The following is a 27,784-nucleotide window of genomic DNA, read 5'->3' as shown; positions in this document are numbered from 1 at the left end:
CACAGTTGCTTAGATCTCAGGTAACAACCAATCACAGTTCACCTTCAGAAAACAGGTGACCTGTGATTGATCGTTGCTTGAGCCCTGAGCAACTGTGATCTTCAGTTGAGAGCCAGTGGCAAAATGGCCGCCCCCTGAAATGGATAAAAAAAAAAGCTGGATTTTGCTACTTAATCCACATTCCACAAATGTAATATTAATCAGAACGTCATGTTTATTAAGCCATTTTTGAAATATTAACCCTTTAAAAGTGGATATTTTTTTTCATGATAATTTTTGTTTTTTTACATTTTGGGTGGTCCATATCTTGTAAATATTCTGCGTTGGTGTGGTTTCAACTGATTTACTATCATATTTGGGGACTCTACTCTGTATTTACAGAGTTTTAAGGCACTCAGGCATTTGTGGGGGTACAGGAGGGCTTCAAATATGGCTACTGGAGAAAATTACCATTTTGGAACCCCTACTTGAGGCCACTTGTTGGCCATGTGGGAGCAGATAATGATGAGAGAGCGATCAAATCATTTTCCCTTAACATTTTGAGACAATAAAAACTGGATTATCCAACTCCTTCATTATGAAAAAAGGTGTTATTTTTGGATATTTCCTGAAAAAAAGCCCAGAAAGTAGGTCAACTGTTTCTGGCAGTAAAAACAGACCCTCAAAATTAAATTGATCAATTGAAACGTTAAAAGTGAGTGGCACATATGTCGTGTTAAAGAAAAGTTTGCGTTTTGCCTTTATTTTTTATGTATGTGACCCCGAGACAATAAAGTTGGACACCCCAAAACTTCCCGCATGAGTGATAAGTCCTGAAAGAGGCCTCGGAGCCTGAATGTGTTTTCTCGAATGAACATTTGGACTGCATTTTGTAAAGGTTAGCCTTGCGACTTTCAACGTGGCCTGTTGGGTTCAGAGGTAGTAAAACAACAAGTGCAAATCCCCTTTAACGGAGACATAGTGATGGATTATCACCTTCCAAGATACACAGCTCCTGAATTTAAAAAAACAAAACGAAGTTCAGGCATTATTCACTCACTAAAAATAAAGTAGTAGTAGTGAATCATGAGGTTCTCAAATAAAGATTTTTTCTGCAAAAGGTCAGACATTAGTCACTGACAATTTAAAGGAAAATAACCTTTAAAATAAATAAATAAAAATAAATTAAAAAAAACTTACAATGGTAATAAAAGTTGCTGAACGACTTTTATTTAGATTCCATGGTCCCTCCGAAACTACAACAACTTTTACATGGTTTGCGTTTTGCAACTTTTGTTTTTCAAATCACACTTTTAAATGCAGATGACATTGAATCCTGGTTAGAAGATGGGTTATAATAGTTTTAGGTTTTTCATTACAGTTAGATGTCATTTCATTTGGACTTTTGCTTTTTAAATTCAATTAAGTTTTATTTAATTTTTTAAGTATGTCTAGTACAAGATAAACATACATTTAAAAAAAAGAAGCTCACTAAGTATTGTCTAATAAACTACAATTCTCAAACAACTGTTTGACCTTCTTTCTGAGAAGAGAATTTGATAAATAGACAAAGATGAACAAGGACATTTTTGCTGTAATTATACTTTCAGTTAGTTTGATTTATTTTTAAAGGATTTTAAATTTTTTTTTAATGTTTTTTCAATTTTAGTTTTATTTTGTTAATTTTGGTTTACAGTTATAACCTTGTTACAAGATGAAAGTTGTATGATGCATCTCAGGTCACTAGATGGTTGCGTCGCTTTGAAAGCCTGCCACAATAAAGTTTTTGAAATAACCTGTGCACATAATACATAAATTCAGACTTAAAAGGAGATGGAATGTATTCATTGATTTGATTGACTTGAAGCACATTTTTCCTACAAATTGTTGAACTTCAAATGGACTTTTAGAACATTTGAGTAGATAATTTGAGTTATGGTACTAATGCTTCTGTTCACCTTTTTGGCTCTGAAAAGATGAATCATCAGGTAAAGAAAACCCCCATAATTTTGGCCCATTTGATTTTTTTTTTTTTTTTGATGGGGCCTGATGACTCCACTTTGCTACTCAAGTGTTTGCACAGAGGCCAGCCAAGCAAAGAACAATCACAGCTGACCTCAGGAGGGCTTCAAAGCAGCATTAAGAAGGTCACGGTCGAGTGGTGGAGCATTGTTGAGGAGTAGGAAGAGGAGGAGGTGCGAGGGAGGTAGGTGAGCCTGTTCCCGCCGGCTGCATTTTGTCACACGTGACATGAGGAGGTAAGGACGTGAGCTGGAGCAGCGAGGCCAAGTTGTGCAATGTCACGGAGCCTACGGGAAGCCGCGCTCGACTTGTCCAATCGCGTCAGCGTTGAAGCCGCGGGGTCACCACGCCGAGTGCTCTTCGGCGATGCCCTCGGTGGCCCCCCTTTTTCTACCGCTCAACTGCAGGCTCTGGAGCGACATTAGCATCTTAATATGAATAGCGGAATTAGCACGACCCCCCCCCAAACTTATTTGTAATTTCAACGTTAGAGCCTGGGTCGGTAGAAGGGAAACAAGGAGTAAAACGCCACATCTCTGTGTTATCACGCTCCAGCAATCCAATTGCCGCTGCTCAAACGCTGCCGTCACGCTCCTGCTCATGTTCGGCCAGCAAATACCTCTTCAGGTTCCGCAAGGTTTCACCCATTGACAAGTCCATACAATGTCATTATAACCGACGGCCGGGATACTTCGTTTCAGTTGCTGCGGCCCACCGCTGCTGGCGGAGGTTCTTCCGACGACGGAAACGTCTACAAATACCATGGCCCGTTGACAGCAGCGGTAGAACTGAAGAAGAGGAGGAGAAGAGTTTGAGCCACAACATTAGGGACACCTTTATGAACGAGTGCTAAAGGAAAACACACTATAAGAATAAAGATAAGAAAAAAGCTTTCAAGATTTAAAGTCAAACTAAAACTGCCTATTTTTTTAGGGGGAAAAATATCTCTATATTTATAAATTGTATATTTTTTAGTTTATACTCAGTAAAAGGTGTATATTTTAGACAAACAAGTGACATGTATTACGACAAAGTTGTATATATGAATTTTTTTCAAGTGCATATTTTAGAAGAAGGATGTCATTTTCAAGAATAGTCATTTTTAGGAAAAAAGTTGTCCATTTTCGAGATTAAATTCATAATATGAGAATAGAGTTGTACGTTTTTTTTGTTATATGAGAATAAAGACAGATTTTTGAGGGGGTGGGGAGGAGTTATTTTTGACGCAGAGTCCAATACATTGAAGATTAAAGTAGTAGTATTAAAGGTGGATGTTTTCAGGAAAATAGTAGGTTGTTTATTTTGAAGATTAAAGTCATTATATTGCGCAGGTGAAGTACATTTTCCAGAATAAAGGTTGCTTCTTTTTTTTTTAAATAAAAAGTAAAATATTTTAATTGAAAGTTAAAAAATTTTAGAACAAAACTTTAATTACTTTTTGATTAATGTCTCAACGTGAAAGGAATATCCTTAGATATTTTTTTAAATCAATATTCCGGTGTTTTAAAATTAAAATGTACTTAAATTACACACAAAACTTCCCATAGTAACCAAATGAATGAATATGTGCATTAAATATTTGTATTTTGTTTTTCATTTTTGGGGATATAAAGAAACAAATTACATATTTTTATATAGCAAAATAAGGTTTGACTTTTTGGAGAAAAAATATTGAATTAATTATGGAATACCGCTTTAAAAAGTTAATTGTATAATAGACACCTAATTAGATACACCAGCACGATGTTAATGAAACTTTGCCTTTACAAAGACAATAAGGATTATTTTTATGTATATTATATTTTGGGTTAGCCCTTGACAGGGTTCAAATATTATACTTCAACCACAATAATAAACAAAATGCAGTGTTATTCCATTTGTAAAGGCTAAATTGATCATGTGCTAGTTCTGAGGACAATTAAAAAACTGCGTCCATACCCTGGAGATGTTTTCTTGTCAATGGCGCCCTCTTCAGGAGAAACTGTAGCGATGCTGAAGCTGGCCTGAGTTTCCATATCCTGTCAAAGTTGCAAACAGTAAACACATAAGGATCAGGGTGCATATTTGTTCTAATCTTGCATTATATTTTGTTGTCACCTTGACTGACAGCTTCTGGATTTTTTCCTCTAACTCTTTGATGGTGTCTTCTTTGTCGGCGACCAATTGGTACAAGTTCTGGATGAGTGTGTTCTGCACGGAGAGCTCGCTACTCAACGGTGCGACCGGGTTCGGCTGGGCCGGCGTGTTCTGCGCCTCCAGTTGTTTGGTGAGATGACTCAGCATCTCCTGCATCTGGGCCTTCTCCTTCTGCAGTGGAAAAATAAGAAAGACAGCGTTATGATATGAAAACTAGTTCACCCTTTCGGACCCATAGATGATTGCAGTGGACATGACATATTTTGTGTGTCTAAACCAATAAAATCACATAATTTGGATGATGTCAACACTTCTGGTTCATGATTGGATCCTAGAATAAAATAACATGAGATACACCTTCTTATGTGTGGGAAAATAGTCCAAATCAGTGAGAGAGAAAGGGCTCAGATACAATACAAATATATTTGTATTTTTAAAAATGATCTTGAACATAAAAAAAAAATCTAAAACTAAATCTAAAGATATAGATTTTTTTCATTTATTAAATAAAAGCAATAGATTCACAAAGAAACAATATGTTTTTATATAAGAAATTTTAACATTTGATCTTTTCAAAACTTAAAAACAAATATTTTTATTTAAATATCTTTGAAACTAAGATCTGGAAGAAGGACAAAACCTAGAAAATGTTACGTTATTTTAAAACTTAATTACAATCTTTTAATACATGAACACAATACTATCCATTAAAAAAACATGTACCTTCAAATAGTACGACTATTTTGATTAATACACATTTTTAATTAAAACTTTAAATGTTTTTATTTATAGTTAAGAAACAGGCACTACTGGAACTCCAACTTGTGTGATTATTTTAAAATAAAACACTTAAAGATATTTTTTTATATAAAAATTAAAAACCTAATTTGAAAAACAAAGACTTTTTTTTGTTTATTATAAATCTAAATACTTAGTTGAAATCAAAAAATTTTGAGATGCATTCCAATTTCCAAGCATTATGATTTTTTTTTCTTTAGAACCACAGAGGCTTTATTTTTAGAATTTCACGACAGGCCAGCTCAAATGCTCTTGCGGGTCTTTATGCAGCCCACGAGCCGTACGTTTGCCACCCCTGTGTTAACTCCTTACCAGCAGAGCTTCCACCAGCTCGTCGTCGTGTTTACTTTTAATAAGCGCGGCCGAAATCTGAGCAGCCTTCTCCTCCGACAGACATTTGATCCTGGCCCTGCATCCTTCCAGTTTCTTCTTCACATCTTCGTGTTCCTTCTGAAGAACTTCATAGCCGGCCAAGATCCTCTGCAAAAGAAACAAGGCGTTTTATTTTTTATTTTTACTATTCATACAGAAATAACGCAATTGTAATGCACACACACCTCAAATGCTTCCTTCTTCTCCTTCTCCATCGTGCGGATTAAGTTAATGTTTCTGCCCTGAGTTGGGATTTTAGAAGGTTCCTCTTCCGCGCTATTCACAATTGACCCTTGCGTAGTTGCCCTTTTCAGCTGCTGCTCAAGGTCACGCACCTGTCAGGTGATAGGTGACCAAATACTTATTTTCCACCATAATTGACAAATTCTTAAATATAAAATAAAATCTGATGGGTCTTACTTTAAAAGTTTTTTTTTTTTTTTATATGTGTAACACACTTTACCCTTGCCTGAAGGACCAGTATCTGTTGTGCACGTCCTCGAAAGCTCCCCGCACAGCTGAGTAACTGCTGAACGTTGGCGTCTTCCCCGATCTCACTCACCAGAACCTGCAACAGAGGACATGAACTCATTCACTGCCATTGACGGCAATAGACATCAAAAATTAATTTGAACTATTTTTATTAGTTTCACATTTTTCCACTTTTGTTAACAAGAGTATGAAAACCTAGAATTTTTTTTTTATTGTACATTTAGAACAGATATAACATTTGTGATTAATCGTGAGTTAACTATTGAAGTCATGCGATTAATTACAATTTTAAAAAATTATCGTTTGACACCCCTAATTTTTTTTAAATATTTCCTTCTTTTTTTTAATTAGGGGCATCAGGCGATTACTTTTTTAAATTGTATTTAATCACATAACTTCACTAGTTAATCACAAATTTTATATCTGTTCTAAATGTACAATACGTTTTTTTCTAGGTTTTCACACTCTTGTTAACAAAAGTGGGAAAAAAAGGTGAAACTAATAGAAATTGTTCAAATGAATTTTTGACACCTATAGTCGTCAATGGCAGTGAATGAGTTAAACACCGCGTCAGGATGTGCGCAAAACTATAGGTCACAATAGGTGAAATGATGTGCACCTTGTGAGCCAGTTTCAATTCTTGCTTCAGAAACTGAATCTGGTTGCGATGCTCGGTGACTTTGAGCTGGGCGGCAGATAATTTGTCCTTCAGGGACTTCGTCGCTGGATTGTCCTGGTTTGACGGACAAAGCAATCAGTCGTTCTGATTAGGATTAACATGATTACGCTCAAGAAGAACACATGAAGATAAAGTAGAATCTCTAAGATTGAACACAACACCTTTTCCCATTTAATATAAAGTAAAAATATGTTTTGTAAAAAATAATAATAATAAAAAAGTGAAATATAAGATTTAAAAAAAATAAAAGAAAAAAATACATGACTACAAAAGGTAAAGAAAAATACTGGTTCTTAAAATGATATAAAACAAGGCCAAGGAAAAGCCTGTAAAATTCATTGTTTGATACTTGTTGAACTGATCTCTCACGCTGTACATACCACCAAGTTTTGAGCAACTTTTTCCCCCAAAATATTTCAAGAGCATTTACTTCAGAGGTTCCCATCTGCATGGCAATCACAGAAATAACTTACCCCACAATCTTTAGAAGAGTTTAGCTTCTGCATATTGAAATCAGGCTTTTGTTCCGATAATGAGAGCATAGCAGCCTGCAGCTGTATGAAGAAGGAGAGCGAAAATAAACTCAATAGAAATGACATACTTCTATTAAATGACATAAAAAAAAAAACCTGCTTATCAAGCTCCTTGACTCTGTTGCTGTGTTGTTTTGATTTAGACTTCTCTCGCTCTACTTCAGATGTCAACTCTCGGTTCTTCTTGGACAACTCCACGATCTTGACGGCGGCCATGTCGCCTGCTATGCCTGCTACACCTAAAACACAACATTTTGTTGTCTATTCAGATACAATATACAGTACTAATATCATAACAAACATACCCGCCAAGGCCAGCACTCGCTGGTCGTCCAGTTTCTTCTTCATGTGTTTGACTTCCAAGTCCTTTTCAGTGATCAGTTTTATCAGACAGTCGTTTTCATCCCTCATTTCCCTCAGTTGGTTCAACCAGCTCTCCTCCTGCAGCTGTCTAATGGAAACACAATCACTTGCCATGAAAACTGAGCATACAAGCGTGAACAGTGTCATTTTGTGGACTGGACACCGTTATCCCTAGTTTGGGGAAAGGGGGCTCAATTAATACACGATTTAAGTTACTGTATACAATGACTCACAAATTGTTCTCTCAATTAAGCGCTTGTTTTTTTGCGTTGTTTCCCTCGGAAAATTAACTAACCAGTGTCACTCCGGAAATTGACCCGTGGGTGGTATTGTGACCCGTTTTGGGCTTTTTGATGGTTCCGACCAGGCTATTTCAAAATAAAATACCACCCACGGGTAAAGAAAACGCCGACATATTAATGTACTTTTTCAAAATAATATTTTTAAAATTCATATTAACACAAATTATTGTCCTTGGAAATGTCATAATTTACTGTCAAACTCACATGTTGTACTCCCAGTCTGTAGTTTGGTTTTGCATTGTTTCATTTAGAAAAAGTACCCTAGCCGCTTTCTGTAGTTATAGCTTAGCTACCTTTTTTTTCCTTCGACCGAAAATAAAACACAATTTTCGCCCGCGTTTCATGACCACTCCCAGGTATGTTCGCTTCAGTTGCGCAAAAAACCTTTACCGATTACTCGCAGCCTTTGTTGCGCAAAAATATTACAGTGCACTGTCAGCAATGCAGCCCTTTGTTGCGCGTTTGCGAAGGCTGAATGCCCTTTCTTACGTAATTAGCATGAGCAAACACCGTGTGGTTACGTCTTATATTTTGCCCAAACAAGTCCGTCAAGTTAAGTATGATGAAGTAAAGTATGAGCGCTACGCGTTGCGAAAGAAAGGAAAGATTTGCTTTCCCTGTATGCATTTCAACATCAGTTTACCTAGCAGCCGTTACGTGTGCGTGTGTTGGTCGGCCATATTGGAGCGGTACAAATAGATGAACATAACATACCAATGGAAACTTGTGTTTCGCGTTATAAACTGTCTAGAGTCAAGGTAAGGTGAAGATTAATGTGATTTTATTTTTTTATTTTTTACTTTATTTGAAAATGGGCACATAGCCAAGGCACATATTTTACATAAAAAAATGTCAAGGCACACTACCAAACAAAATGCCATAAAAAGTATAAATAAACAAATAAGTAAATAAGTGTGTGTAATATGAATGGCAATGGAAAGACACTTAATTAGTATTCCTGTCACTATACGTCGATGCAATATATCTATAGTAAGTGACATTGGAATTCCCACAGTATACAAATGTGCCACGGTGCCAATGTGATAATTTGCTTTCTAATCTACCAAAACACATACAGCACAACATTGTCAGTAGTCTGTGTTATTCTATTACAGTAATGGAATTATTTTGAAATCACATATACAGTATTTTGAAATCACTCTCTACAATGTTATTTGTCAGCAGTTGCCACAGGAAAGCTGCTTAATTGTCTCCTCTAATTCTTTAATGGCGCCCTCTTTGTCAGCGACCACTTGGTACAAATTATGGATGAGCATCTTCTGTGCGGAAAGCTCGCTGCTGAGCGACGGTCCCGAGCTGGGTTGGCTCGGTGCGTTCTGTCTGGTGAGCTGGCTCAGCACCTCCAGCATGCGACTCTTCTCCTTCTGCCATGGAACGATCGAGACGATGAGATGTGATGTTAAAAACGTTTTTTTTTGTTCACGGTCGATGTGCTCATCCTTACCAATAACGCGTCCACAAGCTCGTCGTCGTGTTTGCTCTTCAGCAGAAGAGAGGAAGTCTGAGCTTTCACGTTTTTTATGTCAGCAGCCAGACATTTGTTCCTTGCTTTAGAGGCGTCCAGCTCTCTCCTCATCTGATCGTGGTCTCGCTGCAAGGCTTCGTAGCCGTCCGAGAGCCTCTGGACAAATAATGGATATGATGTCAGTATATTTCCGTTGAAGGTTAAAAAGAACGAATAACCCACCTGAAATGCTTCCTTCTTTTCCTTCTCAGCGCTGCGGCTGTAGTTGACGTTTCGGCCCTGGCTTTTAGGAGCAACGCTTGATAGTTGTTCTTCGGCCATGTTCAGCATGCTTGATGGAGGTGACCTGAGCTGCTGCTCCAGGTCACGCACCTGTCACACACACACACACTACTCAGTTTAGATCAGCTTATTTTGTGATTTTTCTCTTGTCCGTTCACATACAAGCATGTGAGCGCATGTGAGCCCTAATTCCCCTTCTTACCTTTGATTGAAGAACCAGAATCTGCTGTGCGCGCCCCCGGAAGCTTCCCGTACAGCTCAGTAACTGTTGAACATTGACGTCTTCCCCAACCTCACTCACCAGAACCTGCAACAGGTGACAGGAAAAACAAATTAGGTTGCATGCAAAATGTGTTAGGGGACCACATTAGATGATATGCTTTGCACCTTTTGAGCCACTTTTAATTCCTGCTTGAGAAACTGAACTTGGTTGCGATACTCTGTGACTTTGAGCTGGGCAGCAGATAATTTGTCCTTCAGGGACTTCACCACTGGATTGTCCTGGGGTTTTTGGGGGGGGGACAAAAATATGTTCAGGGTCAAACTATGGCCATCATTTATTAACATTCAACGTTTTAAGTAACATTTTACACCTCAGAGTCTTTAGATGAGCTTTGCTTCTGCAAATTGTCGTCAATCTTTTGCCCTGGGAGTAAACGCAAAGCAGCCTGTAGCTGTAGCAAGAAAAAATGAAAAAATAATAATAATAATGAGCCAGTCCGACATTGTGACGATGACATAAAACCAAACAGAAGACTCACATCGTTCTCAAGTGCTTTGATTCTGTTACTGTTTTGTTTGCATTTTGTCCTCTCTTGTTCCACTTGAGCAGTCAGATCTCGGTTCTTTTTGGATAACTCCACAATTTTGACGGCTGCTGCGTCGCCTGACATGCCGGACGCACCTAAAACGCCACAACAAACGCTTTATTTTTATGATCAACATGCCAAAGCAATGCACTGATATTTTGATGACTGTATCTGTAAGAAGGTCAAATGAGGAAATAGTGTTAAAGTGGAAGTCAACGTTAAACACGTCCTGACAATAATATGTTAGCTACGACCTCACTAATCTAAACATGACATTCTGATTAATATTACATTTGTGGAATATGATTTATGAAGCAAAATCCAGCCGTTTTAATCCATCTCAGGAAGCGGCCATTTTGCGACTTGCTGTCGACTGAAGATGATATGAGATTTTCTTAAGCTGCCCTGTGATTGGTTGTTACCTGAGACCTGAGCAACTGTAATGTCATTTTCAGTCGACAGCAAGTGGCAAAATGGCCGCTTAGATAGATAAAAACAGCTGTTATTTTGCTGCTTAACTCATATTCCACTAACACAATATGAACCAGTATACCATATTTAGACTAGTGGGGCTGCATAGAACATATTATTGTCACACAAAAAAACTTCCCCTAGCGGTTTGAGTACCTAAGGTAGAAAAACGCCTCAAGTAAAAGCCTACCATTCAAACTCTGTCGACGTGCAGTTGGGTGTTAAAAATCAGTCATGAGAAATTGTTGAAATTTGAGTGGCACTTTAAAAAGTTCATGTTTTTAACATTTGATTGGAATAAAACACATTTTCAACATAAAATGCAAGACGAAATGGCATTGCCAAATACCTGTTCTTGGTGTCAACAAGTTACTTAACTCATTCACTGCCATAAATTCATTTAAAAAAAAGATTATTAAAAAATTAGGGGTGACAGGCGATTACAATTTGTAATCGTAATTTATCGAATGACTTCACTAGTTAACTCACGATGAATCACAAATTTAATGTCGGTTCTAAATGTACAATAAAAAAAATTCTAGGTTTTCATACTCTTGTTAACAAAAGTGGAAAAAAATGTTGAACTAATAGAAATAGTTCAAATGAATTTTTGACATTTATAACCATCAATGGCAGTGAATGAATAAAAATAAATAAAAAATATAAAAAATTCGGGGCGTCAAGCGATCAAATTTTTGAATCGTAATTAATCGCATGACTTTCCAAGTTAACTCACGATTAATGACAAATTTTATATCTGTTTTAAATGTACAATTTAAAAAAAATCTAGGTTTTCATACTCGTGTCAACAAAAGTGGAAAAAAAGTTAAAATAATAGAAATAGTTCAAATGAATTTTTGACGTTTACAGCAGTCAATGAGTTAAATGCAAGTACTTAATCTGGAAAAAAAAAGTGGTCTGTCGGTGCATCCTTCCTTATAAGACATCATTATACACATACCAGCCATGAGAAACACCCTCTCTTGTTCCCATTTCTTCTTCATGTGTTTGAACTCAAATTCTTTTTCGCTCAGTAGTTTGAAGAGGCGACCATTGACATCCGTCAACTCCCTCAGCTGGTCCAACAAACGCTGACGCTCATCCCGCTCAAGTCTACAGGAAGTGATCGACAAAAAGTTAATGAATGCAAAGTAGCGACCGTTCAACCTTTTGATTTTTTTTACCTGTCTTTCATGTTGTCTGCTAACGCGTTTTGGCTCAGTAAGTCCAAATGCTCACTGAAAAATGTATCCTTTGCTTCCGTTTTGTCCACATGCTGTTTTCCATTTTCCTGATGCTGAAGGTTGTTCTCTCCATTTCCGCAGTCCATCTGTGTTGCTTCTGTTATAAAGACAAAGATTACAAAACAGGTGGTTGTATATTAAACACATTGCTAATTGCTGTAAACATAAAGTGTGCACACTTGCATTAAATGTTTAATACTGTGATGTGAAAGTCTCTGTCATATTGTTTACAATAATCCCTCTTCGCTATAAGACTCTCAAGTCATATTGGTTTCCGAGAAAATATCCATCCAACCCATTTTTATACCGCTTATCCACGTGATCTGGATCAGATACCAGCAGACTTTGGTGAATCTCTTACGAACCAAAGATGCATCTTTTTGGAATGTACACCGAGAAAACGATAGGAAGGTCAGAGCTGAGATTCAAACCCAGAACCTCAAAATAACATTTACCAAATGTGCAATTCTGGATTTTTTTAGTTAAACATACGCAGTCAACACACCTATATGTTAATTAAGGTCTCAGTGATGTAATGAATTGCAATACATCAGATGCACAAAATCAATCATTAGCACATTATCGTTGTAATCTACTGTGGTGTGAAACCTGTACCAAAATATTCTCAACAACTCTTATGATACAGTGGAGTTTTACACCAAACTACAACCAACGGGAATTGCCTGGAAGTGTCTGGTGATACATTAACAGTGGCCACTAACTGCGTGTAAGGTATTAGGTCCAAAAAGAAACATTTATCCAGAAAGTGGATGTAAACAATTGTAGTATACGATTCACTTACTTACCTGTCAGTAGATGAAGTATCGCCTTTGTTACAACAGAGGCTGTTTTGAATCTGTTTGGCGAACAGAAGACTCCCCAAAGGATTTTCTGTACCCGCGACAGCTGCATCCATGGCAACGACGCCGCCTTGGCGAGATCTCGCGAGAACGAGAGAAATATGTTGTCATGCTTGTAGTGCACATCGAGTTAGAAAACTATTGAATTTCTTACTTTTTGGAAACAGTCGACCTACTATGTGAGCATTACAATGTAAATTATGAAGTATTTACGACCAGTGGATAATATATGGTAGTATTTGTCTTCTTATTTGCCGCCTGTCAAGGCGCTATCTGTGACCCCTGCACGATCTGTGACGCGCATGCGCGGAAGATCGGCCAATTGGATCGCTAACTACGGCAATTACACTAGAACAAAATACCTTTATATGCCTGCGCGATAGTGCGCGTTCGTAAAAATATTATACATAGGAAAAAATGGTGTTTCTTGATGAGTTTTAAAGTTACTATAAGTACATTTTAATCGTATACATTTTACTTTTGACCCCATTCAATTTCCAGTGAGTCTGCATTGTTATACTTTACAGTAAGTCTGTGGCGTGTGTGTTTTAAATGACGCCCACCCCTCACCCAGTCTCCACCTCTATGCTATTGTAACCCTAAATTGTTGTCGTTACTGGAGGCTGGGTAAAAGGCGGGCAACAAATAGTTTCAAGTTGATGTTTTCTGGCGTCTTCCTGCTAAATTAACCAGACAGTCACGGCAGGATAGGATTCAAGAACGTCTCTCTTTTATTTAACTCTGTCTCTTCTCGAACGATGCTCGCTCGATTACCTCTCTCTCTCTCTCCCCTCCGCGCTCATGACATGCGCAGTAAACACAACACTTCAGCATGTAAAGCTAGTAACAAACATTTGCGTGCGTAAACGTGATTTGACCTTTGTGTTTGCCGTAGTTAGCGATCCGAGATGGCCGCTCTTCTGCGCATGCGCGTCACCCATCATGCAGGGGTCGCAGATCGTGCCTTGACGCAGCCAACACATTATTATTTATTTTTTTATGCTTTATTTAACAAATTGAAATCACAAGCCAAACATGGCAAACATGGCAAACATTAAGCAAACAAACATCATCACAGTACACAACCATCTCACAATAACAATAAAGGGGAAAAAAATATGCCAGGGGTCTTAAACTAAGAAATATTAAAAACACCAAAATGAGAACACAAATTTAATGTCTTGATAGCCTTCTTATTTTTGGAAGTAGAGATGGACTGTAAATATACATCCATCTCTTTCAAAAACAGAAAAAAAATAGGTTTTGACTTAACACATTTACATTTATGAATATAAAACTTAGCAAGATAAATTAAAAGATTAATCAAATAATATTCTCTTTCAAATGAATTGTCATAGTTAAAAAATCCAAACAAAACATTTGGTAAGGAAAGCACAAAATTACAAAAGATATTGTCCAAAATAAATTAGCAAATGTCTTGCCATAGCTTGCGAGCATAAGAACATTTCCAAAACAGATGCACACGAGTCTCCGATTGGAAGCCACACAAGGAGCAGTTCAGATCCATGTCATAACCAAATTTAACAAAAAAGGATTTCACAGGAAAACAACGATGAATAATTTTGAAAGACACTTCCTTGTTCACTAAAAATAATTTTTGAGGCATGGTCCACATTTTTTTCCAACATAAATTCTTTACACGACAGTTCCAGTATGATATTGCAGGTGACACAGACACAATATCAGATTGGAAAAGAGCACGGATTTTGCGATTGTTTTCATGACAGGAAGGTTTGAAACATAATCTACCAATTGGTGATTCAGTGATATCAGCAATAGGAGTGTCACACTACAACACTAATGTGGCCTCTATACAGCATTCATACACCAGAAGGAATAGCATAAAAAACTACAGCAAATTGTTTAGGCGTCACAGGCATCAGAAAGTGTAGAAGAAATTCCTCATAAGTAAATAAAACTCCTCTCCTGTTAAATAATTAATTCACCCAGATGATTTTATGATCAAACCAAGTCTTTAAAAAAATGGATTTGTTCTTGTAACAAATGTCTTGGTTATTCCAAATAGAATAGCGGTGTGGTGAAAAGTTATGCTTGTAGACGAGTGACCAAACAAGTTAGATAAGCGAATGGGGATCCTTTCAATTTTATAATTACATGACAACAGAAGTCTTAATCCACCAATTTTAGAAAAACTAGTTCAAAATACAGTTCCACATTGAGTCAGGATTATTCAGAAAACACCTAATCCAGTTAATTTAAAATGTATTATTTAAGGAGACACCACCAACAAAATGGTGCCGTACCGCAATGCAACGTGACGTCACGTTCTCAATCACAGGCCACGACTTCCAAAACAAAAAAAACGAGAGAAAAAATCCCCCTTCCCCATCCCGTCAATCAAAAGCTATACAGCGTTAAACAACGCCTATACTGTACTGTATGTCGATAATAATAAAAAATAGAACATTTTATAAAATATAAGCCAAAAGTGAGAGATCCATCATGAAATCATTTATTTTTCAGTGACAAGACATGGAAGCAGCATCCATTACAAATACTGAAATACATGTACATTGAATATAGCCGTTTGTCAAATAAGGCATTAAATTGTGATATTAGCTAAAGCACACCATGCTATATACCGGTAATATACCGTAGTTACAGTGTGCATTATGTGTACCGCTTCATTTGCCACTCATGAAACATCACTTGTAATGTAGTTGGACCAGAGTTGATGTCAAACATACTGTAACACTTGCCCCTGATGATCAACTTGTATTGAACACAGCGAGTGAATATATTACCCTAACATTTATGAATGCATCACATTACATCCATTTGACAATATATCTGTTGCATTTGTGTTTTACTGGTTAAATACATCCAAGCGATGTGAGCAAGGAGCGTTTTTTTTCTTCAAAAAGAAAAAAATTCTACTAAAATATCGTACAAGACAAAACTACAAAGGGATTTATATATATATATATATATATATATATATATATATATATATATATAAATAATTATTTTTTTTAAGTGTAATTTAAAAACACTCCCCACACCATTCGAAATGAAAACAAAAAAATTCCCCAAATAATCCTGAATTATAACTGCAAACTGTGTGTGTAGAAGAGGTGATAGTTTGACATACAGTATTATTTGTGTAGATAATCAAATGTTATATTTACTTGCGCATAGGTGCGATCTATCAGTAGAAAAATACACCTTATAATGAGGTAATATTAAGGGAGGTTAAATAAAAGGAGCCGAGTCCATGTTCACTTAGTTTGTGTGGGGCTTTGTTCTTCACTTGGTTTGGCAAAGAAGTCCCTGTACATTGAATAAATGACACCTAAAAAAACCAAAAAAAAAAAAACAAGCAAACAAACAAACAAAGCAGTTACATTATGTATTGTGTGTTTCTTTCCAGCTGCATACGTACCGACAGTCATGGCTCCCACCACGAAGCCTTGGGCGGCGACACGCATGTGGATCAGGTGCACGGACATTTTAGTGTCCCCGCGACTTTTCAACTTCCACAGTCTGTAGGCCACAATGCCGAAGAAGCCGGCAATTCCTGAGCACAAAAGGCAATGCCAACATTTTCCCAAATAGTTTACTGCGCATATGAACGGTCATTAATTTTGGGATAAGGCATTCAGTGACTTATATTTCCCACAAATGTATCACGTATTATAACAATATTGTTGAATATTCAATTTTTAACGTCAGCTTCACAGATGCCAGGGTGTGTTCTGGTGTACTGTTTTATTGTTTTGCCCCGCCAGACAATTATGCATTAAAGAAAATATTATCTATAGGATTTGAGGTCTGGTGTTTATTTATTTGAGTGGACAGAATAACCGATGATTATTAAGGGAATGGAAAAAGAGGGGCCACTAATTGAGGAAATATTAAAAAAATTGAAACTGGGGTATACAGTCACTTAGGGACAAGGCAATGGTCTTATTTGCGCTTATTTTCCCCCCAACAAACAATAATATAATATACAATATATAAAACATACTATAATTATGTATTACAGTTAACAAGGATGCTTGTGTTTGAGATACTTGCTGCTTATCTATTCAAGTGAACGGCACACTAAAGACATTAAAGGAGGCTACGAATTGTGGGCAGAGTTCCGTTCGGGAACAATTATCGTATTAGCTCCTCCATCACTCATTAAAAAGGTAGCTTTAGGTTGTGATCTCATTGGCCTGCCCTCGAGGTTGGGTGCGTTGCAATTGTTTTCTGTTGAGACATGGTGGCACCAATTCATGGGTAAAGGTTATTCCACCCACTAAAAGGAAGTGTGTATTAGAGGTGTGGTGTTGATCTCCCCCCAACACACACACCCACACACACTTTCATGTGGCTAAATAACATTAGGCTAAAAGCAGAGTGCGCATCTGGGCCCGCTCAGTGCATTGTGGGTAAGGGGGACGTCACCCGGCTACCAAACAGCAGTCAAGAGTAATGGAAAGCAATGGAGACTTAGACGATTTCAACCGCATGAAAGTTGATTTAAAGCGTTTTTGTCGTCGCCTGCATCCATCCAAAAACGACCAGTCTTATTGACAAAGGAGGAAGAGACGCTGTGAGAAATGACTACGTCATTGTTAATCGTTGGAGACAAAGTCATTTCTGACCCCTTGAAGACAAGTGACGGATGGCTGGAAGAAGGCCATGGTTTGAAACTTCGGCCACCTTGCAGGTCAGCCGATATTGCTGAATGTGTGCACTTTACCGGGAGTTGGATCGAGGGCACAAAACCAGGAGACGGGATCAATAGACGGGTAGGATCTTTCTTCACTGAAGGGGTTAATTGGGGCTAGAAGCAGGTTCTTAAATGCCCGTCACTCCATTAGTTTCGTTACACGTACGTCCGCTAGCAAGATTCGTGATCCTTCCGTCTGCTCCCTCGGTTTCAGGATATGGACAAAATAAATGTGTTCGAGAAGTTTTACAATTTAGCCTCTTTTGCGTCCGTTTGGATCTTTCTTTTCTGTCTGGAAATCGGGAAGAGTGAACTGAGGTTTACACTTCCGTCTTCTCGAGCTTCGCAATGATGTTTTTTTTGCCTATAAACTCCGTTAGGACAACGTTTTGACTCAGAAAAAATCCCTTCTTAAATACAGGATGTTTAAACATGAACTCCTTCTCAATCTACACCTCTGGGCTTCTGTTAATGTGTGGTGGTGATTTTGTCCTCACCCCAAAAAAACAACAACTGTATTTTGCCATTTTGTGTTTTGTTTTGCCAGCAGCGGGACGTTCAGAGTCTACAGACTGTTGTTTACTCTCCAGCCAATCGCAGAGCGGGGGGCGTGTCACTGTAGGCAGACGGGATGTTGAGTTGAGTGACTCGAGTGGAGAAAAAAAGTATACTACAACAAAACGTGCAGCGGATAATGCACGGTCGAAAATGAGAGTAAATCTTGGCTTGCTATTTGACAGGTAAGTGGCAAACAGAAAAGAAAATGTTAGCTTGCTGATCTAGCGACATGCTAGGCTAAGTCACATTGACAAGGGTAACTCGGCAATATAGAACGAGGGTCGAACTTTTTTTTAATATCCTTATATATACAGCTGGCAATAAGTGAAGCTAAGACAAAAGGCTGTAGCAACCTTTGGGGGTGGGTTGCGGGTTGGGTAGTTTCCGACGTTCTGGACGGACCATGAAGGCATCACAGACTGTTTTTTGGGAAAGCTATGCGCGCTATTGGCTGTTTTGTTCTTGAAAACTGTTGTTAGCTCCACACTTGTTCTGATTAGTTCCCCATTGTTAGAAGGCGAATGTCGTTTTGAACTATTATCAGTAATGTGACCATTTGCAAGATACCTCGTGACTCACTCTTGCAGCTTGCTTGGCTGAGTGCGGTCAGAGGCAGGGGGCGTGAACGTTGAGCTCGTATGGGTTGAACCATGGGAGTGGTCCGTTTTGAATTGTTTGTTGACAAACAGAAACGGTAAACACTCCGGACAGTGCCTTTTAGGCTGAAAGCCGTTTAAACAATGCTTGCAAGCTTTGGGGTGTGTAGCTACGCAAACACTTTCCGCACTCCATTCGCCGCCATTCAAATGACGGCTTTGTTTGGTAGCAAGTTTATTTTTATTAACTTGATTTTCACGCATGCACAAACGTAATGCGCACTTCACTTATTAGCAGGGGCCATCTGCTTTACAGGATATGCGTCTCATCAGTCTTTATACAGATGCTGGTAATAACAGCCATCAAACTAAGGGAGACAAGTATTTGAGGTGCAGAGTTGTGTGACACAGCATCTCACCAGCAACTAGGTTGTGTAACCTCATAATGAAATAAATTCGATAGGCACATCAAAACGGACTAAGTTGGCTGGTAACATACACGTAGTTAATAAAAATTGAGCATTGTTACCTAGTTTAGAAGTCCGACCTGTTGTGTTTGTCAAGTGATGTGATCAAGGTAGCCAGGGGGGTACTCACCAACAGGAACAAATGGATTCTCCTTGAATTTTCTCGCAAGTTTGGACTCGTTCTCCTCGTAGGCAGACATTGTAACTGGACATAAAAATATGTAGAAAATAGAAATCCGTTAAAAGAGTTGTGTAGCATCTTAGCTTAAACATGCTCTTCGAGGTTCATGCTAACGAACAGCTCAGAGGTTACACATGAAGGACAAGTAGTCAAGTTAGACAGGGTCAAAATGTTAAGAAAATGTCTAAAACGGTCACACGCGTTATTAGAAACATACAACACACGTGATTTTGATTATCGTACAGGTCCATAAAAAAAAACTTCACTTCAGCAAGACGTCATTTATTCGTAGCAGTTACAGAAACCAGTTGTTTCAAATAAGTCTTACCTGTAAATAAATGTGAACGTTATTGGAGTAAATTATGTGTCGAATGTCCAGTTTACGGAATCCCCTGGGTCCTCAATTCGCACGTACGAAGGAAATGTACCAACCGGCCTGGTTTCGTGATGCAATCACCATTGCACGCAGGTGTGACGTCAAAGGATTCGTGCATTGTGGTGCGTTCGAGGACACAAGTAAAAATGGTACAAACTACGGCACGCTTCTTTGTTATTTGTTAAAAATGTAATAAAACGTATTTACGTGATGTTTTATTTCCTCTAAACATTAAATCGAATAATAACTAAAGAATCTTTGAAATATTAAACCGACATTTAAAGAAAATATTCAAATCTACGCAGCATCGGTTGTACAATGAGCGCAACTATCAAAGATAGTCAATTCTATCGAAGAGAATACCAGTCTAATCTTGCTCTTGATCGTAAAATAGCGTACGCCCATTTATCGCATACATTACGGAGTCTATGCAATAAAGTATATTGAATCGTGGCTTGTAATTCTTTATACTTATACTCAGGAAGATGAACCGTATCACGTCTGTTTTTGCTCTCGACCACCCAAGAAAAGCGATTTTAACTTTTACTGTTGAAACGAAAACGGAAGCAAGTGGACGGGAACCTATTAATTTTTCCTTCTCTCTGCAACGACGTAGTTTGTAAGGCTCGTCACTCGCTACAGATTTGGCTATTATTTTGCTTTTGTAATGAGTTTGTTACACTTTAGAGAGTCCTCATGGAGACCCCGTAATTCCCCAACACAAACTGTTAAACAATAGTCTACAAGAAACTGACAAAATTTCTTGATCTATCCACTTGACTCACTGATAGAACGAAATGCCTGTATTGTGGCAGGCTTCCCACGAGGTGGCGCCACATGCTCAGGGTAGTCTGCAAAGGGACATCTCCAAACTTACTGTTATAATTCACTATGGATAATCACATTGTTTTAAGAGTATAGACGGCTCTGTTTGAGCAGCCTGATCAGGCTGGTATGTCGTATAGCTAAGCATTGTCGCATGAACTGATGAAGCCTTTCCAGATGAGAGATAGGCAAAAAAAAATTAAAGACAGAGCAGTCCAGTTTCAATTTAGTGTTGTGAAATTTAAAAAGAAGAAGGCGGCGTACGCACTGTGTCATATTTCAGCGAAAATATGGCAATGTTAGCATTTCAGTCCATAAATAGCAAATTAACAGCTGTTTCTATTTGGATGACTGTAAAAGCTGGATTTTTCCACCAGCTTGTAAATGCGGCCTTTGACAGCAACAGTTAAAAAGGAAGAATGAATTATGGAGTCTAACTAAGAGCAAATGTGGTTCATGGTGTACATTCTGTTGGTAACTATCCATAAAAGGCGGCCCTGCTGAGTTCCGGGAAAACTAAAACCTATTAGGGAGGAGCTAAAACAGCATTTATACTCCGTGTGTGGACCTTCACTCCAAAGCATGCCTGTTCCGTCAGAGGGATCAGTCATGGAAGGGCCGGTGCTGCCGATCCTTGTTGCGCTCTTCACAGCACTGATGGGAGGATTGTATCTGCTCGGGGTGTTCAGACGGCGGCGACCCGGAGAGCCCCCTTTGGACAAGGGTTTCTTCCCTTGGCTGGGTCACGTCTTGGAGTTCCGCAGGAACACGGTGAAGTTCCTGCAGAGAATGCAGAGCAAGCATGGAGACGTGTTTACCATCCAGCTTGGCGGCTTCTACGTCACCTTTGTGCAGGACCCCTTGTCCTTCGGACCGTTTGTCAAGGAAAGCCGGGAGAAGCTGGACTTCAACAAGTTCGCCAAGCACCTGGTGCATAGGGTGTTCGGCTACTGGTCACCCAACAGTGAGCATCACCTCCTTCAGCAGTCCAGCAACAAGCACCTGAAGGGGGACGGCTTGGAGGTCCTCACACAGTCCATGACGAGCAATCTTCAGAACCTGATGCTGCACAACCTCGGCAGGGAGGAGCAAGCCTGGTCAGAAGACGGGCTCTTCATGTACTGCTACAATATCGTGTTCAGGGCCGGCTACCTGTCCCTATATGGCAACGTGTCCCCCAAGTGCGAGGACGGCAAGGCCAAAGAGAAAGACAGGGTGGAATCGGAGGCCTTGTTCTACAAGTTCCGGAAGTACGACCAGCTCTTTCCGAACCTGGCCTACGGCGTCCTGCCTCCCAAGAGGAGGCTGGAACTGCGGGGGCTCATGGACTACTTCTGGGATGCCCTGTCGTTGCAAAAAGTGAAGACCAAAGACAACATCAGCGGTTGGGTTTGGGACATGCAGCAGGTGCGAGTGGAGATGGGCATGGATGGGGCCATGGTCGACAGGTACATGTTCCTCCTTCTGTGGGCCTCGCAGGGCAACACGGGCCCGTCCGCCTTCTGGCTGCTGCTCTACCTCATGAAGCACCCGGACGCCATGGCGGCCGTCAAGGCCGAGGTGGACCGGATCGTCTGCGAGTCGGGCCAGGAAGTGAGGCGTGGCGGGCCCTTACTCAACCTGACGCGCGAGATGCTGGTGAAGGCCACCGTCATGGACAGCGCCGTGGAAGAGACCCTAAGACTCTGCGCCGCGCCCCTTCTCACCAGGGCCGTGCTCCAGGACATGACGTTTAAGGTGGCCGACGGACAGGAGTTCCTCGTCCGCAAAGGGGACAGGATGGCAATCTTCCCTTACAGCAGCGTGCAAATGGACCCCGGAATCCACTCCGACCCGACGGCCTTCAAGTACGACCGCTTCCTCAACACCGACGGGAGCAGGAAGACGGAGTTTTACAAAGACGGCAAGAAGGTCAAGTACTACACCATGCCCTGGGGCGCGGGCGTGTCCATCTGCCCGGGCCGCTTCTTTGCCACCAACGAGCTCAAGCAGTTCATCTTTCTCATTCTGGTCTACTTTGAGTGCGAGCTGCTGGATCCTGAAATGGAGATCCCTGGAATAGACGTCCGGCGATGGGGCTTTGGAACTATGCAGCCCGTCAGAGATGTTCCCTTCCGATATAGACTCCGATATTAAACACAGAGTTTAAAGGACGCAAAATGAAGACTATTTAAAGGGCGATGCAATCAAATTTAAAGCTTATCATTTGTTATATTCTGTTTGCACCATAATCTTTTATCGTGACATTTCAATTCAATTTTCATATGTATAGTACCTAGTAGTATGTAGTATAGTGTTGCCCTGATTCACCCCAATTAGTGAATCAGCATCCACATCCATTTGCATGCACAATCTGGTTTCCACCCGTTTTTGCACAAACAAACCTTTAGTAAATCAAGTTTCCTAATGAAAATAGCCGTGTGGTTTATTGTGACTTTTGTATGCTGGATTTAGCGTAAGTGTCTTAAGCAAGGCCTTCCTTTTGGAAAATCAAAACAAAGACAATTTGTGTAGGCATTGTTGTATACTGAATCATTATTTTCACCGTTATTTGTAGTGCTTAACAAATGTATTGGGGCCACCCGTCACAACAATGAAAATGTTATGTGCTCTCACCTTGACTCTTTGAAATTCAGTGAGCTTCATCATTTTTAAATGAGATTTTATTCACGAATGTAAGTCAATCATCATTTAAAATCTCGCTCAAGAAATAAACATTTGTTGTACCATTTTTTTTTCTTGGGCCAAAAAAGCTTCTACGTAAAAGTGTATTTTCCATTATTAATACTGTATATACGGTAAAATTAACATATATATCTTCACCAATGTTTTATAGCTGAGGAACAAATCCCTCAACTCGTGTAACAAAGATCTATGGCTATAATGATGGCTAGTATGAGTAAACATCTGCTTGTAATCACACTATTCTTGTTTATAAAGAGTGCAACAGCGTGAAGTGAGTGTAATGTATATGTTTTTTTTTAAATGATTTTTTTTTACATGCATTGCTTTAAAAGAAGGACACATAGTGGTACAAATCGAAGTTTGGAATGGAATTGAGCCTGCAAAGACACTGTGATGAAAAACATGTGTGCGCAACGATGCTTTTCTTGCCAAGTATGGGACCACTTTCGTAACATACTTGGCAGATTGCCCTTGGAATGAAGTTGAAAACGATCATGGAAGAATGTATTTATTAGAAATAATCAAGAGTAAAACACGTAATCATATATCAATATAATTCTTCTAATTTTATTTGACACAAAGCTAGCATGTCTTGTAGTCTTTTTTTTCCCACTTGGTTTGTGTTTTAGTAACATTCTTTGATCAGCAAAATGTGTGAAGTGTGAACTTTCCTTACAAAATAAATAAAGTATGCGAAAAAAAAAGAAGCAATTTCTTGTGTTTTATTGCTGAGGTTAATGATTGCGTATAATTGCAAGAACAAACCCAAATCCAATGCAATACACAAATAGTATCATTTCTGCCCAATTCTAATACAATCAGACACAAATTAATACTAAATAAAACCTTCACTTGCTTTGCTGAATCTTTTCACATTTATATAAGCGGCACAGAGTGAAATTTTGGCGCACAAAATGTCCAATCGGGTTGCAAAGATAATTCAAAAAAGGAGCAAAGCGTGTCCAATCTCCTAAAACTTTCGAAGGAAGCAATGCCTTCGGGAGAAAAGTTCACATGCAATGCACATTAAAGACTCTTGTCAACATCTGTACCTCATCACTACCTAATTGTGTCCAAGGTTCTGTTTTGGAAGGAAAGCAAATCATATGTGGCCATGAGTTTGAATCAGAAATGTGTTTTGAAAAAATATATACTTTACCTTCCAAGAGTGGTATCTCAAAGTTTCAACACAACACTGTCCACGTAGTGACTGCCTATTGCCCTGCGTTGAGCCAATGAGATCTCAAGCTGGCGGACATACCCAAAGTGTGATCAGCGGCTTGTCCATTGATGAAGAGGGCATCTAGTAGCCACGACACACACACATTGACTATCAACACTTCATACTATACAAGCCATCAGATAAACGCCGGCTCATTTGCAGTTTTGCGTTTCAATGTGTTTGTCTGAGGCGTAAAATTTTTGACACTGAAAGTGCAATTTATTATTTATTTCGGGTAGAGGTGTCAAAATTAGTGCATTCAATTTTGAGTTAATTTAAAGTTCCTTTAATGCCACTATTTTTTTTATTTTTTTATGTGCAATTAATGACCGCCCCTTACTTGAAAGCCTGTACTGGGGGAATTCCAGTGGCAACGCAACAGATACATTTAATAATACAGTAATGCATATATTTGTGAAGACTGGGGTCAAGTTGTATGTTACAATTTAAAAAATTAGCAGAATTTCAAAAAAGAAATTTTCATGTTAAAGATTAGATAGCCCTTAATATGAAAGATAAATGCACTGAGCTGTCACTGTCTTACAAATACAATTATGCCATCTAGTGGCAGAAAAATGACCTCAACACAAATCAATACTACACTCGTTTTTTTACAGTACAGTACATCTTTTAAATTTTAACTTAATTTTATGAATTATTATGAAATTACTGTATTAATGACTAAAAGATGTAGTTTAAATTTTTTTTTTCCACTTTTAGAGTATGAAACTTGGAAACAAATATTTTATTTTACATTTTATTGTACATTTTGAACAGATATTGTGATTAATTGTGAGTTAACTATTGAAGTCATGCAATTAATTAAGATTTAATAACAAATAATTGCCTGACACCCCTAATTTTGAGCCTTGCGTGCACATTTTCAAAGAAGCCCCCCCCCCCCTCAAATTACAACACAATTTTTGTTCAAAAAAATCAAAGCAAGTAGATGACAAGGAACGTAACGGCAGTAAGATTTGAAAATCACAGTTGTCCACGTGTCGGATGATTCAAGCTCCAGATGAGAATCCCATCAAGCTAATAGGAATTGGAACAAAAACAAAAAGGTACACAGTCACACACAATTTACTTTTATCCATCTTGTGATGAAGCACTTGGCGTCCAGTCACGTCTACTTGCTCTGTAGTGACCTTCTCCACTGAGCATTCATCTGACGTAAACACACAACACTCTTTCCAGTTACTCATTGATACAGGATGTCCACACAGGTATGGCTCCAATCCAGGTCATTGACAGTCTGTATACAAGTCAGGCCTCTGTCACAAAAACACACTGTTACTGGCAACTTTGATTCTTTTTTAAATACTGACCGTAAAAGTTGTTGAGTCATTTAAGATGTGATTTATTTACTTATTCTTCAACTTCAAATTGGTGAATGACATCATCGGATATCCAATTTGAGAGGCAGTGAAAGTTCATCAAGTTGTTTCCTGTCTTATATTACACTATCATCTATGTAATCTACTAATCTACATACAGAAATGGACTTTGGCATACACACGTCAATACATTCCAAGAAGCGGCTCAATAGGGGCTTTTCCACCGACGGAACTTTTGGAGAACTTTTCCATTTACCTTGGGAAAATTCAACAACAACAACTTCTGGGGTATTTAAATTCCGCAGGGGACATCCGAGTACTATCTCAGCAGCAGGGTCTTGCAAAATAAATAAAAACGGATATAAAAAATACATTTATACATATATGCATAATTATTATTTTTTTAAATAAAAAAATAAAAATGAGATTCAAAAAATAAAAATAAATGTCAAAATAAATACAAAAATGAATATATAAATATAATTAAATATCAATCAATAAATAACGCTCTGCTGTCACGTTTATTTATTTCATGCTGCAAAGTGCAAATGCTCTGCCAGGATGAAACATTATTCAAATGAGGGGGCGGTCATAAGCGTGTCTTGGGTTGGACTCCGCCGTTGCAAACTGCCTTTCATTGGTCAAGTGAGCAGCTCGGCGAACAAGGAAGTCTCGCCGGACGACTATCGACCAATGAAAGGCAGTTTGCAACGGCGGTATTTAATTCTATTTGTATATTTATTTTTGTATTTATTTTGGCATTTATTTTTACATTTATTTTTAGAATCTCGTCTTTTATTTTTACTTCCTAGTCATAAAAGTAAAAAATCACACCGACAGTCATATGATATACATGTCAAAGCCATTTGTTCACAAACAGCACAACACCAGATAACCAAACACCCAGAACCAAGTCCTTTACTAAAAAAAAATGCAACACCAGTCACAGATGATCCAAATCAAATTATTTTGTTTACAAAAAGCCCAACATTAAGTATACACAGTTTACACCTAATTTGTCGCAAAAAAAAACCCCCATTGTTGTCAACATGCATTCTAAAACTTTTTGTCATTGAAGTTTGATGACCAGATTTCATAGCTGGACGTAACGCCCCAGTATCAACAAGAGGTGACACATCAAGTCAAAAAAGAAGCGTGGCTATTGTTTTGACACAATGTTTGACAAAAAGGGGAGTCAGGCTACATTTGTGTCAACAAAAAAAAAAGTCCTCTGCGCCCAGCTGGGAAAAAATGCCTTTGACAATAACCTTTGGAAAACGGCCAAAGGAAGCATTAACAACAAATAGAAATAACCCAGGGTTGGTTTTAAACACGTAATTGCACAACGTTAACTACCTAAATAGCTGAGCTAACGTTGAGCAGTATAAACAATTCTGTTTTATATGGATGACGATGTTAATTTTGGATTGCCATTTTTAGAGCGATGATGATGAAATAGAATACAGACAATTCGACCAGTCATGAAATCTAATTGTGCCTATCCACCATGGCTATAAACATTTTTGATTTCTAATTGTTAGTTTTTAGTTAGTTTTGACTTTAGTTTTTCAAATTCAGTTATTTATTTAATTTAAATTTTATTATTTCTTCAGCTTTTTTGTGTTTGTTTGATGACTTTTTTTTCAAGTAGGTTTCGCTTTAGTTTTTATTATTAGTTTTAGTATTATTTTTTTAAATAAAAAAAATACATGCAATAGTTGTCGAGTGCAAGATAAAACAAAAGATCACTTAGCATTCTGTAATAAAGTAAGCTAAAAATAAGCACTGAAAGCTCATGTAGCAAATTGACAAAGATGAAAAATAAGTACATTTTCGCTAGTCGTTTGTTTGTTTTTAACTACTCTGGTTTTTATTTTTATTTTATCTAGCTAAATATGATTTTCAATTTGAGTTTGTTATTTTGTCCGTTTTGGCTAAGAACATTGATTTTGTGCAATTGTATACCTAATATTGAACGGCCTTGGGGTGATTTTTCTTGATTCA

At 38.4% G+C, this 27,784-nt stretch overlaps 4 protein-coding genes and 1 long non-coding RNA gene across 10 annotated transcripts; 2 read left to right on the top strand and 3 right to left on the bottom strand.

The window, feature by feature from the left end:
- Positions 1-1,189: 1,189 nt before the first annotated feature.
- On the bottom strand, positions 1,190-8,251 carry ccdc13 (coiled-coil domain containing 13). 3 transcript variants are annotated; one of them, XM_086084410.1, is made up of 11 exons: positions 7,881-8,251; positions 7,317-7,462; positions 7,108-7,250; positions 6,952-7,032; positions 6,419-6,532; positions 5,771-5,875; positions 5,493-5,642; positions 5,248-5,415; positions 4,099-4,308; positions 3,940-4,019; positions 1,190-2,789 (listed from the first exon to the last, which is right to left on the bottom strand). In XM_086084410.1, exons 1-11 carry the CDS (start codon positions 7,913-7,915, stop codon positions 2,753-2,755), a joined length of 1,269 nt encoding a protein of 422 aa, XP_085940536.1. In that variant the 5' UTR covers positions 7,916-8,251; the 3' UTR covers positions 1,190-2,752. The 3 variants fall into 3 exon arrangements, with proteins under 3 accessions (XP_085940536.1, XP_085940556.1, XP_085940546.1); XM_086084430.1 differs by having other exon boundaries at positions 7,317-7,458; XM_086084420.1 differs by lacking the exon at positions 7,881-8,251 and adding an exon at positions 7,608-7,821.
- LOC147181250 (uncharacterized) lies at positions 7,987-12,172 on the top strand. 4 transcript variants are annotated; one of them, XR_015095931.1, is made up of 5 exons: positions 8,004-8,434; positions 8,923-9,340; positions 9,414-9,525; positions 9,659-9,760; positions 11,759-12,172. It is a non-coding gene; the product is annotated as an uncharacterized LOC147181250 (long non-coding RNA). The 4 variants fall into 4 exon arrangements; XR_015095930.1 differs by having other exon boundaries at positions 7,987-8,032; positions 9,414-9,760; XR_015095929.1 differs by having other exon boundaries at positions 9,414-9,760; positions 11,762-12,172.
- On the bottom strand, positions 8,475-15,150 carry LOC147181249 (coiled-coil domain-containing protein 13-like). Its single transcript, XM_086084395.1, has 10 exons — positions 12,775-15,150; positions 11,909-12,065; positions 11,686-11,837; positions 10,206-10,348; positions 10,038-10,118; positions 9,832-9,945; positions 9,647-9,751; positions 9,385-9,534; positions 9,142-9,318; positions 8,475-9,061 (listed from the first exon to the last, which is right to left on the bottom strand). The coding sequence occupies exons 1-10, from the start codon at positions 12,878-12,880 to the stop codon at positions 8,855-8,857; spliced, it is 1,392 nt and encodes a 463-aa protein (XP_085940521.1). The 5' UTR covers positions 12,881-15,150; the 3' UTR covers positions 8,475-8,854.
- Positions 15,151-15,299: 149 nt separating this feature from the next.
- Positions 15,300-19,829, bottom strand: higd1a (HIG1 hypoxia inducible domain family, member 1A). The gene is made up of 4 exons (XM_086084443.1): positions 19,661-19,829; positions 19,282-19,356; positions 16,253-16,387; positions 15,300-16,162 (listed from the first exon to the last, which is right to left on the bottom strand). Exons 2-4 carry the CDS (start codon positions 19,349-19,351, stop codon positions 16,089-16,091), a joined length of 279 nt encoding a protein of 92 aa, XP_085940569.1. The 5' UTR covers positions 19,352-19,356; positions 19,661-19,829; the 3' UTR covers positions 15,300-16,088.
- Positions 19,830-21,101: 1,272 nt separating this feature from the next.
- On the top strand, positions 21,102-23,925 carry LOC147181247 (7-alpha-hydroxycholest-4-en-3-one 12-alpha-hydroxylase-like). Its single transcript, XM_086084294.1, has one exon. The coding sequence runs from the start codon at positions 21,116-21,118 to the stop codon at positions 22,667-22,669; it is 1,554 nt and encodes a 517-aa protein (XP_085940420.1). The 5' UTR covers positions 21,102-21,115; the 3' UTR covers positions 22,670-23,925.
- Positions 23,926-27,784: the final 3,859 nt, after the last annotated feature.

This window comes from Leptonotus elevatus, chromosome 1, assembly GCF_054856555.1.
Source record: "Leptonotus elevatus isolate MCC_2025b chromosome 1, RoL_Lele_1.0, whole genome shotgun sequence".
NCBI classification, from domain to species: domain Eukaryota; kingdom Metazoa; phylum Chordata; class Actinopteri; order Syngnathiformes; family Syngnathidae; genus Leptonotus; species Leptonotus elevatus.
Note: the sequence above shows the minus strand (reverse complement) of the source record. Positions and strands in the feature narration are given on the sequence as shown.

Bases quoted from the DNA above. Each gene is read 5' to 3' on its own strand.
- LOC147181247 (XM_086084294.1), top strand. From the start codon at position 21,116: ATGCCTGTTCCGTCAGAGGGATCAGTCATGGAAGGGCCGGTGCTGCCG.
- ccdc13 (XM_086084410.1), bottom strand. From the start codon at position 7,915: ATGCAAAACCAAACTACAGACTGGGAGTACAACAT. The intron at 5,876-6,418 runs GTGCACATCATT...CCTCTGTTGCAG, and splicing joins AATTGAAACTGGCTCACAAG to GTTCTGGTGAGTGAGATCGG. The intron at 2,790-3,939 runs GTATGGACGCAG...CCTCTTCTTCAG, and splicing joins GACAAGAAAACATCTCCAGG to TTCTACCGCTGCTGTCAACG.
- LOC147181249 (XM_086084395.1), bottom strand. From the start codon at position 12,880: ATGCAGCTGTCGCGGGTACAGAAAATCCTTTGGGGAGTCTTCTGTTCG. The intron at 10,349-11,685 runs GTATGTGTATAA...GTGGCGTTTTAG, and splicing joins GAGGGTGTTTCTCATGGCTG to GTGCGTCCGGCATGTCAGGC. The intron at 9,946-10,037 runs GTGTAAAATGTT...CAAAAACCCCAG, and splicing joins GCTCATCTAAAGACTCTGAG to GACAATCCAGTGGTGAAGTC.
- higd1a (XM_086084443.1), bottom strand. From the start codon at position 19,351: ATGTCTGCCTACGAGGAGAACGAGTCCAAACTTGCGAGAAAATTCAAG. The intron at 16,388-19,281 runs GTGAGTACCCCC...TTTTGTGCTCAG, and splicing joins GAATCCATTTGTTCCTGTTG to GAATTGCCGGCTTCTTCGGC. The intron at 16,163-16,252 runs GTACGTATGCAG...TGGTTTTTTTAG, and splicing joins GGTGGGAGCCATGACTGTCG to GTGTCATTTATTCAATGTAC.